Here is a 20,105-nt window from a genome sequence, read left to right on the forward strand (position 1 = left end):
TTGGACTGTTTCAATTGAATTGTGTTTTAGTGTATTTTAATTCTGCTATCCATAGATAAGCTGTCAAGAGAAAAATAAAAATTTCAATGATTCATCATGACTTTCAATAGACTTTTGCATGATTTATTGATGTAAATATACTGCAAATAACTGGTTGGACATTAAAGGGCAGACAATTTGGAAATGAATAGTATAAATAGAACATAGTCATCACAACCTTATTTTATGTCATTCCGATCTACTGTCAATTTATTTTCACATACAAATTCACCTTTTTTGTAATCTTGAATACCCAGAAATCTTGCATAATGAAACGTTATTTACACTGTGTATGACTCACAATAATTACAAATAAAAAGTGTACAAAATGATTAAAATGTATCATTACATGAAAAGCAAGGAAGATACAGTAGATGTTCTGATTAACTATAAATGCTTACATATTTGTACACATATTTCTAATCTGAAATAGCTAGATGATATATCTGCTGATTTTGATCAGGAATACTGGTTCTTGTGCCTGCACTACTGGAGAGGAAGCAATATTTCCAGACATAATGAGCCACTTAAGAAACATTTAAGAAACTGCATAGGATGAAATGTAGTCATTTTAGAAAACAAAAATAAAATATTTGACATTGTAAAATATAAGCAGTTTACTTCATGCCATATAGATACATTGTATATTAAACAATACTGTAAGATGGCATTGTAAATAAACCATAACAGAGCTATAACATTTTAAAAATAAGCAATTCACATGGCATTTGTATCATAAAATAGCAGATGTACAATATTATTTACATTGCAAACTGAGGAGATAGTAACCCCATGAAACTGCAGAAAACAAATTATTCAAAACATTGATCACAGACCTGATTCATAAAATATATAGGAATGTGTGTAGCATGTATGGAAAAATAAGTCCTTAGATATCCAAAATGCTGCATTAGATACGGGGTGTGTGACTCCCATCCACAACCACCTGATGAGGTATGGCCACAGTCCCGCCGGCCTTGCTCACAACGTTTGCAGAAGCCCTGGCCACAGCAAACTGCACGAGGCCCCCACGTTCTTTGAGGTACCTGGTGACTTGAGCACACGCAGGACTGCAGCCTATGGCCCATGTAACTAAGCTTTAAACCCAAATGCAGGTCGGGGGAAAGTGCTGTCTCGTTCCTACATGGAATGTGTTACATATCGACGTGCCAGACTACGGTTCTGTTTACAGACTGAGCATTACCCAGCAAATATAACACTTGCAGAATCAGACCACTGATGGTTTTGTACAGCAAGGAGTGTGGGATATGGTTTCAATGCTCTTTGCAGACTTTTAGCCCAAACAAAGACTCCCATTAGCCATAGGAAGAGTCATATGGTTTCATTTTACAAGGGTTTTCAGGAGGCAGGAAGTCTGCAATTGTTCAGAACACCGTGCTTCTGGCATGGCAGCACAGACAAAGGTTTTGCCTGTGCTGTAACAATCAGCTTTATTTGTGAAGACTTAGGACCACCACAGATCAGTCCTGATTTACAATAACATTCAAAGTTCCTACTACAAAACCTCACTGGAAAGTGAACCCTACCTGCCAAGTCCCAGCAGGGCATTTGGGTATTGACCATTTCAGCAATGAATCTTTAAACAATGGTTATTAAAAAGGACAGTAACCTCCTGCCCCATGGCAGTATTATAGCTACTCAGTACAAAATTTACCTATGGAAACTCGGATAGGACTCATAGGAGAAGAATGATCAGTGTTGACCAATGTATTTGAATGGTGTTGGCTCCACATGTGGCAATAGCAAAGGAGAAGGTTTAAGAGAACATGAAGTTGACAAATGAGTTCAACCTCACAATCCCCCTCACTTCTCTTTTTTTTTTTTCTTTTCTTACTGTTCCAGAGAAATTTCATGAAATAGCAGAGTAGATAGTCCCAATGACGTCCTCCTGCCAACATCTGAAATTCCAAATGCTGCAACTTCCATGTTTTTCCTTACTGTTTTTGCCAGATTGCAATGCATGACCATGTGTCTGCACTACCTGAGCAAAATATCAGCATGTGTTGTGCCTCTGCACATCACCTCTACGGAGTGAGATGAGTCCAGTGCACTTTCAAAGTTGGTCTGCCCATAGCAGTAAACCCGACGTATTCTTACAAAACTCTTCTCACCTGGGATACAGAATTGTTCTGCAACATGTTAAGTATGGCCTTTTATCCAGGATTTCAAGACATTGGGTGGTCCAAATGGAAGTATAGATATGGTTGAAGAGGCATAAAGAAAATTCCAGACAGACAGAAAAACCTACCACAAAAGAGATCAAGCAGCTACTCTTTCATGTGGTAGCATGGGAAGGCAAGTTTGCAACATACTATTTGATGCAGTCTTAACAACTGAGAACTCAACTAATGCAAAGACACCAACTTAAACTTTTTTTTTTTTTGCCACTTTAAAGGGGGAGAGAATAATAATAAATAGACTGTGGATGGCATCTTGTACACCTGACACTGACTGAGCTGGCACTCTTCTTATCATGTTATTGCAGTGCTTAGGAAACCAAGTTCTGTCAATGAAACCCAATGAATTACATACCTTTGTTACAACATTAACTTTTTTGTTTAGTTTTCATTTTAAGCTCTGTTGACTTCAAATGAGAGTGTGGGGGAAGAAACAGATATTTTTGAGCAATTGTTATGTGTATCAGCAGATTTTAATGAGGAAAAAAATAACTTACTAACTTCTCTATTGTACCATTTTTTTAACTAAGTACACACATTTCCTGTGTGTAAAATTTCAGGATTTGTCTTAATATTCTGTTTTCTTTGATCGCCTCTTCAGTGACTTAGCTCTAAAATATGTAACAGAGGTATCCTGGTCACAATTAGGAACAAAATGTTATTCCATGGAGTTTCCCTAGAGAAACCTTTTTCTGTATATTGTGTTACTAATATGACAATAAAATAATTAATGTGAGCTACCCACCAAATAACTGGGTCAAATAAGGTGAGAAGTGACTTGAAGGAAACCTATATGACTTTTTTTTTTTCTTTAATCCAGATAATTCCTTCCAGATAAAATAGGAAGCAGAAATTAGAACAATCCTTGATGAAGGCTGGTGCCAGTGTCCATGGCAAAGGCTTAATCAAACATGTCTGTTATAATGACTCAAGAAACTGCGAAACTGAGTAAGCAATGCAAGATCTTCAGAACTTATACAGCTGAACTTCAAAGGGGTTTTTTGTTGTTTTGCTGATTGCTAGTAACTCATAAATGAGATTTTGGATCTAGTTATCTTTATGAATCAGGTTCTGTGCAAAGGTCATTCACTAAAACAGCTCATTACTTTTCCCTTTCAAATGCATTAATGTGGAGTCAGATTAGGATGGAGCCCACCACAAGTTAAACAGAAGCATGAGAAAAGAGTATTTGTTGAATATAAATGTTACTGTTAGTATTTAGACAACTGTTAGTATTTAGACAAGGCTAAACTGCTTTGCTTGGCCCTGTGAAGAACAATAAAACTTGTATTTTGAGTATAAACATTTATATGAGTACTAGCCTAAAACTAGAGGCATTGAAATAGATGTATAGTATATTGTATATTGCTTTTCTTATAGAGTGTACCTTATGTTTCTTATATGGCGACAAACAAGTAAAATTTTTCAGGACAAACTAAAAGGACCTCATTGTAACAAACACCATTATAGCAAACCACAGTACAAAAGCAAGATGTGAAGTCACAACACAGTGCAGGCACGCCATTAAAAGGTAATTTGGAGTACTCTTAGAAGGCTATTTTATCCTTCTGCTATCTCTTAACAACATGCCTGCCTGAGTTTTGTAAAGTTTCTTCTTCTTGTTTGAGGCCTTCAGTGGCTTTGGAACAAGGAAGGGCAAAAAAGGCAAACTGTTTGCCCTCAGTTACACTTTGCAAGAAACATATCACCAAAGCCTACTCAAAAGGAAGCAGAAAATTAAGAAGTATCAATAGAAGCTGAACAGAACAAGGCTGTTGAACAAACAATTTGTTTCTTCTAAAGAAGGCTCAGGCTATTGGCACTGTTTGCATTTGCTAGAAAAAAAGAAACAGCTTATCAGAAGGAGATTCAGGAAAGGCATTTGCTGATCTCTCTAGCCTGCAAGATTTACAGGCAGCATCTGCTTTCCCATTTCCCAGCAACACATGGAAAAAGACCCCTCACTGTATGGAGGTCTATGTACACAGTAACTCACAAAACAGTGACTTTGAAACAAGAAGAAGAAACTTCAGTTTGCTTTTTTTTTTTCTTCATAAGCTCATAGGTCACAGCTATCAAGATACACATTCTGTTATAGGAAGAGCAGTACAAATGTTAAAGCTTTTAAGACCATTTGTAGTTCACTGCGCACACAATTTTCCAATGGCCTATACATATGGCACACCAATATGTTACATAGACTCACGTTCCCATAGAGGGATAAATACTGAATTCTGATGTGTTGTACTGGTGCTGCAACCTTGAATAACTCTTGCTCAATGACACAACACAGGCCTCACTAGTACATACATTATGCACTTCAACTGCTCGCAGTCAAAGACATAAATGACAGAACCAAACTTCACTGTTTTGTTTTCAAGTAGATAAGTCTTTGGTTAGTAATAAATTCAGTTGGCTTGGGGAAGCAATCATAACTGAAATAGTAATTTTCAACCAGAGGTACTTACTGTAACTTTCAGATCACTCAGACTGCCAAATGAATCCCAATAAAAAAAACCAAAATGCAGCATGTGATAGTTTGTATGGGCTCTGCTTCTGTTGGCAAGTGGATTCCTTTGCTGAACAGCTAGGACAAGTAACTAGACTCAATTTTGCAATTACTCCCATGGTTTCAGTGTGGGAAGATCTTGGCTTACATGCTCTGCTGAGCTTTTCTGTCCGTGCTGGCTCACAGCGAAATTCTAACCTGCCACATCCCTTCCCAGTAGATTGCAGGCTGATGTTTTAAAATAATGTTCATATTTACATAGCACTATAATTTCTTAACCGTTATGTTGACAGAAATGTCTAGGGACACTACCTTAACTCCTCTGCATATTACTAAAATGGATTAATTAGATTATCCTCATATATGTAAGAAATTTTACACAAACAGCTTCAATTCACAAACATCACAGTGCTCTAAACCTCGATAGAGCTCTAGTATTACTTAGTGACAGCCAATATTATTTTAATGCTAAGCATCATTTATTGATAATGCAAGCTTGTAATCTTGTTGCTTAATGCACAATTCTTGAACAATTGAAATCCAAGTCTCTTCAAAGAAGCTTTATAGAACACACTAAAAAAATACTGAAGAATTACAAAAGAAGCCTTTCACCCAGGGGAGACTGGTCCATTTCCACAGGAGTGCAGACTTTGAGGTGGTTGGTCTTCACACTTAAAAAGTACCAAATATTTTTATCGATAACACAATTTTTATTGCAAAACAGAGAAATTTGAAACAAGACAAGCAGCAATTCTCAGCATTCATAAAGCTGATATTGAAACTGCACTGTACTGCTCCTCTTTGTTCTGCTCTCATTAAATGACAGATCACCAATATGTGGCTCATAACTCTTACTAAAAATTCCCACTCCTAAAACTGAGCATCATGAACTCAGGTGAGCATCCATCTTCCTACAATCCGAGTTTTTTAGACATACCTACAATGGACCTTCACGTATGTCTATTATTGGAGATGTTTATGACTATCTTAGACAGGAATTAGCCCTCAGATTTTACTTTGGCAACATTGAAATAAAAGGGAAAAGCTGAAAGATACAGCCCTAAGTAATCAAAGATTAGTTATCCTCTAGGGTTATCTGTAGAGGAAATGAAGATGACCCTGAATGAACTGCCAGTTAAATCACCAGTTTCACATTTCAGCAGGCTCCGGAAGAAAGGCTTAAACAAGTATCAGAAGTATGAGATTTTCCATTCATCGTTTCATGAATTTCATGTGTTTTCCATCACATGGGAGAGTTAGGATCACAGTGACAGATAACTGGAAAATTCTTATCAGTTCTTCTAGGCGAGATATTGCCTGCAAAGTTCAATTTGTTCTCAAAGGCTTTGGGAAGAGACTGAACTATGACTTGATGGACTCAGGCTGTCAAGTTCATGCTAATAACACTAGCTTGTTTTGCAGAAGTTTATCCTAATAATGAATTTATCTCACTGAAACAAACATAAACCACCAGAAGAATCTTAGTAGCATTCAGTTTCTTCTCTATAGCTGGCCATAGGCACAGAGGAAAGTGGCAAGAAGAATAAGGGGAATACTTGTGGCTGTGAAACACTGACAGGACTCTCCAGGACAGTGGTCTGAAACAGATTAACGTTGGTGTGCTGCACCAGTGGACGGCACAACCAGACTACACAGAGCCTCTTCAAAACACTATGGAATCCTGTAAAGAAGAACTGCAGAATTTTAATAAGCTAGAAAAGGTGAAAATCAAATCAAGAAGGGATGTAGAGTCAGCCCTAGCAGTGAAGCCCACCATATTAAGGAAAAAAACCCAAACCACAGTAGTATCTTTTACGATACTCGACTGAAAAATTCCTGTGTTATTAATCTCTGGGCTCTAATGTAACTGAGTTTTAACAACAAAAAGGATGATGATGACCATGCCTCTCACAAAAGCAAGGATGGATGCCAAAGAAGCATGATTTGCTTCAGAGCAATCCAAAGAGTAGGTGATAATATATCCATAATATCTCAAGATAGCTATCAGACACAGCAGTGTCCACATATTTTGTATGCTTTTATTCCTAACTATTTTTCTACATATTTAACCAGTCATATTATGTTCTATCAAATACAAAGTACACCACGAAATGTGTGCATAATGTGTAGGATGTGCAATGCAGATAATTGCCTGTGCTGCTTATCCTGACATTTCTATTTCACAACTGAACATTAACATTGCAGCAATAATGGTACACAGTGAATGCCAGATAAATGATATTGATTCTAATTAAATCCCAAAAGCAAGGTTACTCCTGACCTCTCTTAGACCAAAGGCTTCTACAAGAACAGAATCTGCAAAAAGGACTCTAGCTTATAAGACACCTAGAAGACTATAAGCATAAATACTTTTCAAATAGTTTTCACAGTGATCTGATTCCATCATATTATCTATACCCTACACTTGTCAATGCCTCAGATCTGAAATGCAGAGATTTTATAAAAGATGTGCAGAAAATACACATACTACAGAAATAATTTATAAAGAAAGTGGTGCAGATTATTCCTGATCTACATATAGGTCTGCTTCTGAATATAAAAGTAAAAATAATTACTTAAGCCATAGTACAAACTGCATGCTACCACTGCCAGCCTTGCCTTCAGCTGAGACCCAACCTGTACCTTTTAGAACTTTTCACCTTGACCAGATAGCCTGAGGCTCCCTATCTGCAGTGGATTGCTGTTCCTTCAAGGTCATACACAGTATGGTAGAATTGCTCTGCTATGGAAAATAATTAACTGAAAAAGAATAAAGAAGTATTTTGGTATATTTTTTTACATCCAAATAAGTAGCAATACAACTTCGAAAAATTGCAGCATAAAAGAGAATTCTTTAAAATGCAAATGTAAGATATAAGGAAAAATAATTATCCACCTTTTAGTAAAGATGCTGAGGTTTGGAAAGTTGCTTTCACTGTAGCTCTTGTATTAGATTTGGGCTTTGGGAGTTTAGTTTTATTTTTCAGTTGAGTAAGTTTAGTGATAAATTATCTGCACACACGCCCCCACACACACCCCGAAGATAAAAATGTTAAGCCAAAGACCCTTCTTTTTCATTTAGCATAATGACTTTCACTGCCTAACTTGAGGTACATGACTTTGAAAGGACTGTGGCCAAAATGATTCAGTTGATAAAGCAGCAACTGCAAGCTCATCTGGAAGGTAAATAAAACAGAATCAAGACTAAACCCTGTCATTCCTGTTAGTGATTCAGATTATTTTTGATATCATTTTATGGGTGACTTGCTTTGAGTTGAGCATTTTTTTGTTGCATTTTCTCCAGATGTTATGATATTTTGATATGTGTTCACCTCTGCTACTGAATTCATCCTTCTCTGGCAAGCACACAATGTGTATTTTTAGCTCCATGAGCTACTAATCCAGTTTCTCTGACAACTGCAGTTTGTTGGAAGAAACTACTAGTGTTACATTGTCTCAGAGCTATGAGCCCATTTGAGAAATTAGCTTCTTAGCTGACCTTTAAAGCAAGTGAGCATAATGTGCCTGCAATTCCTCAGGGTTTGGATTTCATTATCACAGCAGTGTGTATGAGATGAGACGCCTCCGCTGCACAACTTCGCCTCTCTGTTTTGTTTTCCTGTTAATTATAGAAACTGTTTACTGTACATGGAAAATCTGCAAGTTTTCTCAGCTCTTGAGGACAATACTATTTCTAATTCTTTTTCTCTAGAGAGGGCAGCAGTTCACAGTGTGGGGGGCTGTGTATGATTGCTTCTTCCCAAGAAGGACTTTCCCACGGCCCTCCCTAACCAGAACTGCGGTGGAAATCGCCACAGATGTCTAAGGGTCAGAATGGCAATTGCAAATGGAAGAGGGAAGTATGGGAGCAGTATAGCAGAGTGGCAGCCCTGGTCCTTCCCACTTGCCTCTGGTTCACAGCCTGACCCAAGACCCTGTCAAAGAATCTGGGTGCTCCAAGTGCATAATAATACAAGTACAATTTAGCATGGGTCAGACAAAAGCTTCAGTAACTATGATTGTAGTGGGAGAAGATTGGCCAGCACTTCCCTCTTGGCTCCCCTCTTCTTTCCCAAGTGATTGCAGAGACTGACCTATATACTGTTTCAGAAAAAAAAGAAAGGTGAGGAAAATCAGTCATTTCAATGTTAACAAAACCAGGTATTCATCCCTAGGAGGGATGGACTCCTTAAGTAGGACTGTGCTAACTGTCACAGAAGGAATCAAGCAGTAAATAAGGTGATGGCTCTTGGTGAAGCCTGTAAGAGTGGCATACTAGTACTGTCTTAGCTCAGAAGTAGGGAGTTGGAAATAATCACAGACTGTTAACTTCTAGTCAAAAGGAATATTCTTTTAGTTAGGATAAATCTCTTAGCCAGACCTCCCAAATATTAAATATTATTGATTTTACCACCAAAACCCTTTGAATCTCTGGTTGCAGCCTGGCCCCTGCCCCTGATGTGTTTCTCTCCATGTATATTTGCTGTTATGTCCTATTACATCCTCTCATTGTTACCAGCAGTGGAATTCATCTCGCCTACAGCATGGCAACTGATCTGAACTAGTCCTCCACCTCTGCGCTGTAGTCATGGGGGAGAGAGGCAATGATTTATCTCATCCTAAACACTTTAACCGGGAATGATCATCCTTTGAGGTGCCAAGGCATCTGCACTGACTGCAGAGGGAGCTGACTTTACTAGCTCAGACAAGACATAATATTTAAATACTTAAATTTAGGTTAGCTGAATTTCACTCAGTCTTACAGGAATTGCCAAACTCATTGGTGCCCTAGAGCATAATGGGTCACAGTGTAACTTGGGCATAATGGGACATAAGGATAATAAGCAATATTTCAGCATCAAAGAATTCAATTTAAACTGCTAATTTTCTAGAGACGCAATCTAAATGCCACGTATTGAGATGGGAATTTTGACTAGACTGGGCTTCCTTTAGACTTCATTAAAAGGCACAATGCTGACACCTTAGGAAGTGCATTTACAGCCTTGCATTGGGATGCATTGGATCTCTTAATACACCCTAAATGAATTCAGTTAAATACAGGCCTTACCTAACATGATCATCTTGGTGTTTTTGCAGAAGGTGCTTGGTGAAATACGGCTGTCTTTGAATTTAACTGTAAACAACTGTTGGTTGAATCATAGAAATGTAGAACCATTTCAGTTGGAAGAGACCCTCAAGATCATTGAGTCCAACCATAACCTAACTTTAGCACTAAACCATGTCCCTAAGCGGCATGTCTATACACCTTTTAAACACCTTCAGGGATGATGACTCCACCACTTCCCTGGGCAGCCTGTTCCAGAGCTTCACAACCCTCTCTGTGAAGAATTTTTTCCTTACATCCAACCTAAACCTCCCCTGGTGCAACTTGAGGCCATTTCCTCTTGTCCTATCTCTTCTTACTTGGGAGAAGAGACCAACACCCTCCATGCTACACCCTCCTTTCAGGTAGTTATAGACAGCGATAAGGTCTCCCTTAACTCATAGAGGAATTCTGAGTCCTACCTCCAGAAAATTCAAATGATGCAGGGACATTCTTCTTTGCATTTTGCATTTAGAATTTTTAGACTTTCTTTCCTCCCACAATTTCTCTCTGCAACAACAGATTCAACTCCTATTAAATACAAAGCAACTTTCCTGCCTCTTAAAATAGTGTACTTCTCATGAAATTCCACTAAAATCCTAAGGATTATGGATTCTAAAACCCATTCTATTGCCTTGAGAGTTCAAGACATTACATACAGCACAACCTTCTATTTTGCATCATACCCAGAATACTCTCTGGGTCATCCACCTTCCAAATGCAAGCAAGCTGAGAATCAGCAGCACATCTACGCACAGTAGCTCTTTCCTACACACATACTTCAGTTTCTTCAGATGCTTTGTTGCTTCTTACCTATACATTTTGCAGGACCTGTGAGAAGTTTCTGGAAAGGAATGCTTACACATATAACCACTGCATGTATGTGGGACTTGACAGAGATGTAATGAGAAAGTAAATCTTAGAGTCAGCTTGTCACTTACTCAGTAGATGAGGAAATTGAATGGATCTGGATGGGCAGTTCTTTCTCCATTAGAATCCCTCAGAATATTATAAAGGTGGGTAATGAGCCTCATCACCACTGTGGACCAGAGCATTCATATGCTTACAGCAACACATCTCATAGAATCATGGAATGTCCTGAGTTGGAAGGGACCCACAAGGATCATCGAGAAACCATACAAGACAGGGTGTTATTCTGTCATTTGATGTTCTTCTGAAATGTAGTTTGTTAACATGATAGGTGTTGTACAAGAATCTACACAGGAAGGATTAGCATGGCTTTACTTATTGCTTCAAGAATAGTCATTATAGAGTATTGCTAGCAAACAAATAGCTCAATGCGCGACATTCTGATAATGGAAAGTTAATTTCGGGCCTGCAAATTCACAGAAGTGCATAAAATGTATATTAATGATAAACTGACAACCATCTCTCTGCTCTTTAGAATTTATATATTTTATTACCATCTTTACCACATGATAATAAAGTTTATGTAGGCATTCTGGTATATACTTCAGGTGAAGTTGGCACAGAAGTTTTGTATAATTGGGCTAGAAGCTCAAAAGCTTTTCTAAATCCCAGTCCTAGCAACATCCAGGAGTTGTGACTGGCAGTGCTGATATATGTAAAGGGTTCAGACAACAGAAGGAAGAGATTTCCTGAACTGCATTAGCCCCTATTCTTGACAGTCACTATGGCTACCATATCAAACATTTATTTACCCTGGAATATGCTTATCTATCCCTTTGTCACTTAGTTTAATTGAATTTGTTTTGGCCAATGCAAAACTGTGTAAAGCAGCACAGACTAAAAGATTTAAGACACAGCACTTGGACTGGCAAGAGCTTAATTCAGTGGGATCAATCTCACTTTTCTTGGCCATCTTAAAAAATAGATGTCGAGTCTAAGTTTGCCATCTGTGGTCACTGAGAAAGTTAAGCATGCTCACGGATTTAGGCAGCCTCACGCTGTGTTTAGAGCAGAGGGGACAAGTGCCTGAAGCACTTACTTGTCCCCTAGTCTTCAGAGGAAACTTGATTCTTGGAATGCTAAAGCTGAAGTGGGCCAGGAGCTGAAGGCAGAAGTGAGCATTGCTGCAGTCGGGGCAGCCAGCATGTCCCTCTTGATGCCCTTTCACTCCACTGCCTCTCTGATAGCTACAAAGGAGGGAAGATACTTTTTTCTCTGAAATCCTGTCTCTTCTCTTTTTATCCAAAATAAAACACGTTCAGCTTCACCCTGCCTTTGGAAACTAAAAATCACTGGAGCAAACAGCCTGTTTAACATCTGTCTCCACTGATCCTTTTGTTAATGATGCATCACTTTGCATCACTTACTGCATCGGCCTCTCTGATGTGAACCCCAGCCCACAGGGAAGCAGACTGAGATGCCTCATGCTGTTTTTCAGAGGCCATTTAGTTGCTATAGTGACACAGCAATACTAACCCAGACCACAGATTACTGGAGGTCAACTTTCCTAAGCCACAGGAACAAGTAAGCATCTACGGAGGTGAATGATCTGTCACCGATGACTGAATTGTTACATTCCCAGTTTCATTGTTTCGCTTGCTTTCATGCGTGAATAATATCCAAGTCACAAAAGATCAGTCATGTGTATGAGGTTAAACAGTTTACAGATTTTTGTTGTAAGGCAGCTCATGCATTGCAAATTAGTGATATTGTTAAGGAGTAACTCCTAGCTGCATGGATAAATTTAGTGCTTGGAAAAGTTAAAAACATGTCATGGACTGTTAATGTAGACTTCTTCACTCGACAACTTGCACTGCGGTCTTCTCCCTCTCTCAGGATGTGAGTGCCTGCCATGTCACTATCACAGTTTTGTCTCTGCTACAAAGAAGAGTAAGATCAGCCCTTTAATCCCAGTTATTCTTTAGATTTAAGCAGCCATGTCAACAACAGATCCTAATAAGAACAATAAGAGGAATCACTCGCCATCTGTGTCACATACTAGGTGCTAAAGGAAGGAAAGTAGAAGTTTTGAAGAGTGGAAGCCTGACCAAGAGCAGGAAATATTGTGTAAGGTGATGGAGCCATGAGCAGCAGCAGGAGCTGATCAGCTCCTGCCTGTCCATGCTCCTGCACACTCAGCATCTTCCCTTCATCCCAGTAAAGTCCTATGAATGACATATTACCCTGAAGAAAGGGAACCGTTTCTGAATTTGACAAGCTTTTTTACGCTTCTCGTTTTGTTGACCATTTAAGCATGTGGCTATTTCCAATATTTCACATGTATAATTTTGCAAAAGATCACCAGAACCCAAAAGCAAAGCCAGAGGCTCTCAGACTACATTTAAGACAGGGAATTAGCTCTACTCAGTGAGCTCTGAGCACTCAGCAGAGGTGATGCACTGGCCTGAAACTGGAAGAGGAAAACCCACAAAATGCCATAAATTTGCAGTGCTGCTGTCGGATTACAGACGTCTTGGCAGGACAGTTTGCGGGAAGCATGTACATGTGGACAGTTTGTGGCAGCTGACGAACCTGAAGGCTGCCCAGCACTTCAGCTTCCCCTAACACCTCATGCAAGTTCCATACTCATTTGCAATTCAACACAGCATTTTTGGGTAGTATTTTTTTCCCCCATTTTTAAATGATCTGGGAGAAGGATCTATTCAGAGGAAGAAATATAGAATCCGAAATCGGTTAGGAGAGTTTAAGCCTCAGTGCAGTGCTATGATACTTTTAAATGCATGCAACATGTCACGGTCCTGCACTGCTTGCTTTATACAGAAAAAAAATGAAAGATGTTAATGGAAAACAGAGAAAACGTGGTTATACACCTGACACCTCTGCTAGGCTTGGCAGGGAACATTGTAAGCACAGGAGGAGATAGCACTGTGAAATGGCATATGCACACATGTGAACGGCAGTAGGACCTTTTAATGACTCAACTGCAAGGGTTTCTGCTTCAGAACAGGCGATTCCCATACAAGATTTCCAAGGTTTTAAAAGCTTTGGTTTTCTGTTTGCAGAGGCATGTTTCCAGGCTTCGAAGTGCCTTTTGAAACAGACTCAGATCTGAAACTGGATGTGGGAATGAGAAGTGAAGCCAAAACCACAACCACAGTTAATGACTATTGGCTCTTTGGAGTTGAAAAAGAAGTATTCCATGAGATCCTGCAAGAAAACCGCACTTTGAGAGTCTTGGCTTAGCAGCAATTCCCCTGTGCAGTGGCTTTTGTTTTTGAATGGCAGATATTACCAGAGTGATGTAGAACAAGATTTATTTACCAGTCTACCACCTCCATCACTATTTCCTTCTTACTCTGAGTTCCTGACCTCTGCGCACTGCATCACAGAAGAGACTGTGTGATGGGGAACTTCAAGCGGATGAAAAAATTTGGCACAAGATCTGTAAAAATTACTCTGGGGGAATGACTGTTGCCTCTGTTTACTTAAACTTCATGACTTTTGTACAAGAAGTTGGCCACTGGGTCTGCCTCTGTGGTCAGTCGATGGTCTCTGGTCCCTCTGAGCCTGGAGCAGAGGGAAGCTGCACAGAACAAGTTTGCAGCAAACAGACTGATGACCCCAGCTGGGGTCCTCACATCGTCCTTCCTTTGCCATGTACAGGCAATACGCAGTGAATCTCCTCCCTCTGTCTTCAAAGAGAGTGAATTTGTTTCATACAGAAACCCAAGATGGCAGATGTTGCCACTTGCAGCTATGTGAAGAAACACTAGTGTGTAAATTCCTAATCAGAGGAACAAAAGATCATCTGTTTGATAGGTAGGAAAATAACAGAAAAAAAATTCAAACTACAGTATGTGATTTCTGGATCCATTTCAGCACCTCTAAACTCTCTAATTCATCAGTCCAAGGTATAAAAACTATGAGAACCTTTTTATTTATGAAAACAATGCCAGGCAAATGACAGTTTTCCCTGTCACTAAAAGTAAGTGTTGTTGAAGAAATGTCGAGTCTGACTACCACGTAATTGACTTCATAGCATCAACCTTGACAATAAATTTCATTACACTTCATAAAGGCATCTAACAAAATAAACTTGCCACCTAATACTAAAGGCAGCAGATGCAACTACTAAGTTAAAAAGTGCTGAGAATTTGTTTTACACTTTTTTCACACTGATAGAAAAACGTCCCTAGAGAGCCCACATTTTTTTATTAACTTCCCTTGTCATAACACAGAAACAAATAACACAATACTTAGTATCAGCACTGAAGTTCTGGACACATTACCTTTAAACAAGCTTGTAAAAAACAGAGAGTGTATATTCTTATACAGTAAATCTACACTAATTTGGGGAGCTAGATGATTTATTTGCAAACACTGTCATTGTCTCCATGGTGATGCTGACACTGACTTTCAGATTTTGCACTGAGTTCTGTGATTATAAATTTCCTTATAGAATAAACAGTCACTTGAGAGGATGAGGATGGCATCACGACATTTTTTAGATTGCTTCTCCAATTAGAAATTATCCATAATTTCTCATTAAAATGTTTCCATATTTCTACCAAGATCAGCCACAGAATTAACCTAGACATTTCCTACTCGCAATTGTGAGAGACAAGTTATTGAGCTATAAGTGTTTGGTTTGAACTTCTATGTTTGTTCTCTTCACAAAGGACTATGGCTGGTGAGAAGAGAAAAAGAGTTTGGCCAGAGAGACTGGTACTCTCTGAACAATGAGGATGTGCCAGTGAAGTCAGAATGAAGTCTCAATCTATTTATAGCTATTTGGAAAATTTTTACTCTGAGGAACTAAGTAATGACATCAATACCACAGCTTTATTAGTTAGGAAGTGGTATTCCTCTTCCAGTGGTGAAATATGAACTTTGCTCCATTTACTATTCTTGCAAGTCTTAGTGATGTTCCCAGGAAAAAAATGCATGCTACATCCTGTATATGGGCAAACCAATGGCTATAGGATAAAACTTGTCATCCTATGCAGGAAATTCTCAGATCTGTGATTTGGATAGAAATTCTGCAACCTAAAGCTTTTTTGTTAAGTCATTTTCCAGATAGGCAGTAGAGCTGGAGAGCTTCTTTATCAAGGTAGATAAAAGACTAACTTCTCCAATCCCAAGGATGCCCTAATATCAACAGAATAAACTTTTAAGACCAGTGTTTCTCTAGAAAGCAAGGAAAATTCCACTTAAGTAAGTTTCTGGGCTAATTCCCATGCATCTTCCCTCTTTGGGGGAACCACAACACACCTGCATAAGTTCAGATGTTCTCTGCCTGCTGAAGTTGGTATAGGTTCAAGATAGTCCTTTCTCATCCAAAAAAGCTTTGTGGAAAGGAAGCCTGAAACATGTTCGGCACAGGCTAGCAGTGCCATGCTGACTTGTTTTCACTCTAACATGGGCTACTGGCCAAAGAGGAGAAATACAGCACTGCCATTCCCTCCACAGAAACATCTAACTGGATAATTTGGACACATGGCAGAAGTTATTTACTTATTTTCAAAAGGTGCCTCAATTATGACTACTAAATCCATAATTAAACCCTAATTTCTGGTCTCAATTACGGAAATGCGGAGTTTCTCATACCTTCTAGTACTGTTCAGAGTCCTGTCTTTAATTTCAGTGAGCTTTGACCCGGCCCACATAAAGCTAAGTCACTTTGGGGTCACTGCACAAGTGTTAACTTGTGATCTGCAAGAGCAGAACAACATCAGCCCGCTTCAGTACAATGCTAAAGAAAGTTCACCTGCAGAGGAACACTGACTGCCACTTTTTTGAACAGAAAAACCTGAGAAATAAAAGATGCCTGAAAATGTGCCTGTTCAGGGACAGATCCACATCTTGTTCTAGTTGGATTCATTGAAGACAATAAAGCTATACTCATTTTCAACAGCAAAGAATTAGCCTTTTCTAAAAAAAATGACAGGGACTTATTTAAACCTTGAACTGCTGTTTGGATTAAATCTGGGAAAGTATTGCCTTCCTCTTTTCAGTGTGTTTTTGGTCTGCGTTAGATACAGCAGGGACCTTTCAGCCAATCAAGCAATAGAGGACATTTCCAGGTGAGCATCATTAAAAACAGATGGGATTTCCAGTAACGAAACTGGAGTAGAAGCACAAGTCCTGTAAAAAAAATGTGGAAAACCAGTATCCAGAGATCTTCCAGTGTCTGCTGGAATTCCTCAGAATAAGTTTTTCCAAGACCAAATTATTTTTAAAAGTCCAAGACTTCTCCCCAAAATCAGTTTGGCTGATAATTTAGTGGGAAATAGGGCCCACAGAACAGAATTTTTTTGTTTGTCAGTACACTGATCTTCTACACTTCATTTGCATTGTCCTGGAAGGACTGGACATACAGCACTGTAAGACAAATACTGAACATTATTTTATATAAGCAAGACAATGCTTATCTAAAGCCTTAGCAGAAACATCAGGTAAAGAGATTTACCAAAGTGGTTTTTTACTGTAAAATATCAATATTTATAGTGCCAAAAAAGTCAAAAAATGACTTCTTGCCACTTGTATAACAATAAAGATTGATAGGTATAATGTATGAAATATAGAGTAGCTTCTTCTGAAAAGCTAAGCTCACTCAGCTTACTGTATGTGGAATGTAATTATCCAGAAAGTGAAGTATGTATAAAAATAGATAAAATTCCTACAATATTTGTATTGAATTACAGTTCCTCCTGCCACGAAGGTTACAACAGGTCTACAGTATATGTATGAAATGTTTGTTCATAAAGTTAAAAAACATCATTGCCTTACTGAAGAACACATTAAATGTAGGAATGCATAATCAGAACTGACTCTCAATTCTGCTTAGCTGGTGCAAATCTACAGAGAACCATCATCCTTTCTGCACAAAACAAAACCAACCTCTAATTTGAAAGCTGGGGTTTCTGTTTGGTTTTGTTTGTCATAGAGGGGCCAGACTGAAGTTTTTGAAATAAATTCCTCTGGAAGTGGAAGTACATTGTTTAATTTTTGTTTTCCCTACCTTCACTTTGTTCACTGACAGCAGTCACCCACCTTTTGAAAAGATTATTGCCTGACATTACATGGAGCTTTTACTGCTTGTTCAGAACAAGGCAGTGAAATAGAAAGAACCTCCGACTCCCCTGTCATGACCCAGTTCTGGGTTTGTGCTTTTTTGACAAGTCTTTAATCTGCAGCAGGCCTCATAGGCTGGTCTCCCGGAGGAACATGGTGCCAATGTTGTAAGAAACCTTTCTCACTCTGGCAGATGTGACGGAGGATTTTGGCGGCTTCTGACCACTTCTGACCTCGAGGAAGTAACAAATCCCAGGAATTTCCTTTGGAAAGTTTTCTGGAAGCTCTTCACGGGAACGAGGGATAAAAATAAAGTTTTCTTCCTTTTTCAAAAGCCTGGAAACAAAATAAAACAAAACAAACACCAGAGGCATATAAAAAACTGTACAATACAGTCCAGAAATACCTCTTGCAAGAGATATATCCTATGTAGTCCCAAATAAAAAATGAGTTAAAAACATTATGTAACATCTAAAAAAATTCCAAGTGAGGATCCTTAGCTAATATTTATCAATTTAGTATCATCAGCTTCAAGGAATTCTGTTGACTGAGATCAGCTGAAACAACGGCCTAAATAAACACATTCTCTGAAAACCAGTGTCAATATTCAGAAAATCACGTACCAGAAAGGGAATCAAATTCATAATGGTCATTATCCACTACATATCATTTGGCTCACATAAATCACTCCAGTCTGGTCAGCTGTGCAGAAATGAACATTTCAGAGTGACAGCTGCCACCAGATCTCCTGCTGGAAAGTAGTTATGATGGTGACAGTGCTTGGGAGCTCTCACAGGTAGAAGCAGGGTGGTCACTTTGTGCCCTTCTCACACTCAGTAGTACTGTATTTCATAAATTAGGTTCAAATACTGCAAATCCAGCTTCAAGAAAAAACAGAATCAAGTCTGACATCATTCATCACAAGTACCTGTGGGTTTAATATGGGCCACCTGGTTAGAGTCAAAAGAAGATGGAGGTTCATGGGAGCCATGAAGCCACCATCATGCCCACCCAGATGCTACAACAGCACAGACCTGGCTATACGGCCTGTTGCCATTTGCCATCTTCCTCCATAGTGGAGAAATCTCTGTCTGGCTACATCTGAAAGTTTAGGATATCTTTATCAAGTACCTTCCCTGAAACTAGTCAAACTTGTAAAATAACTCCTCACATTTCCCTTTTTTCCCCAGTAAATTGCATTAGGGTTACTCAGCCCTACATAGCACTGAAAAGATCAGTTTTGAGCTAATGGTAAATTCTGAGCACAGTTGGATATCTGAAAGCAGTCTTTATCTTTTCCCCTCCCAAGATATTTATTCTTTCTCTCAATCAGTCTTACTTGAATCTCAAAAACATCAGTGGGAAGAACTTTATTAGCTTCAGCAGATTTTGTAATAGCTAGTTTATTTAATGTCTCTAAAGCTGATTTCTGGGAAATGAACGAATGAATGAATCTTGTTGCCAGAAGAATTTTCCAGGATTCTTAGCACATATAATGGTACTTCCTTTACTGAGTATTTTTCATGGGTTTTGGCTGAGACAATCTGTGTGAGCTCATTGAAATATAAAGGCATTTTCTTCCAAGCTTTTAAATAATCAGTTGGTTAAAAATCCAACAATGTTTTTGCCTTTGAACTGCTGTGGTGGTCTTTGCTTAGCATGTGGTTTGAATGTCATAATGTATTTTCCAGTCTGTCAATTTTATGATCAAAATACTGTCATCTTTTCTAAATGGCATGAGAGTTTGCAGAGGCCTCTACAGAGAAGCTTCTCTCTTTTCACCTCTGCAATGCTTGCGGTAAATATTTTGCATTTTAAAACTACAGTCTTAATACACTGAAATAACTCTTTGTTGCTTCCCAAACTAGATTTCCGCAAGCAACAGTTGAACTATTCGAACTTTCAGAGCTAAATCTGTAGCTTTTGTTGCAGTTGTTCTTCCCCAAAATGACTATTCACTATGGAGCATCTAGCCTTGTTCTTCTCAGAGCCTAACATTATCTAATTGTAACGACAGTTGTACAAGTCTGAAACTGTAAAATATATATATCTTTTTGATTCCGTTCAGGGCTGGCACTGAATTTAGTTGCTATTTCACACTATTTTCCTCACAATACAAAAGTGCAAGATATTAATTAAAGGCCTTATTTTCACCTGTTTTGTGAATTGTAACTTGGTTGCAAAGAAATGGTCTGAGAGTATCAAAGGTGCAGGAGTGATGGATGACTAACTAATTCATCCTCTGGAAATTCCTCCACTACTGTGGTGCTTATGATAGACTCCATATCCC

The 20,105-nt window shown here is 38.7% G+C and overlaps 1 protein-coding gene across 1 annotated transcript in view; it reads right to left on the reverse strand.

The window, feature by feature from the left end:
- Positions 1-97: 97 nt before the first annotated feature.
- GUCY1A2 (guanylate cyclase 1 soluble subunit alpha 2) overlaps positions 98-20,105 on the reverse strand; it is a 165,739-nt gene continuing 145,731 nt past the window's right edge. Inside the window, exon 8 of the mRNA XM_065048613.1 lies at positions 98-18,151. Within this exon, the coding sequence (XP_064904685.1) occupies positions 17,944-18,151 (208 nt within the window). The 3' untranslated portion in view covers positions 98-17,943. The remainder of the gene's footprint in view (positions 18,152-20,105) is intronic.

The sequence above is a fragment of the Columba livia genome, chromosome 1, assembly GCF_036013475.1.
Source record: "Columba livia isolate bColLiv1 breed racing homer chromosome 1, bColLiv1.pat.W.v2, whole genome shotgun sequence".
Lineage (NCBI taxonomy): Eukaryota > Metazoa > Chordata > Aves > Columbiformes > Columbidae > Columba > Columba livia.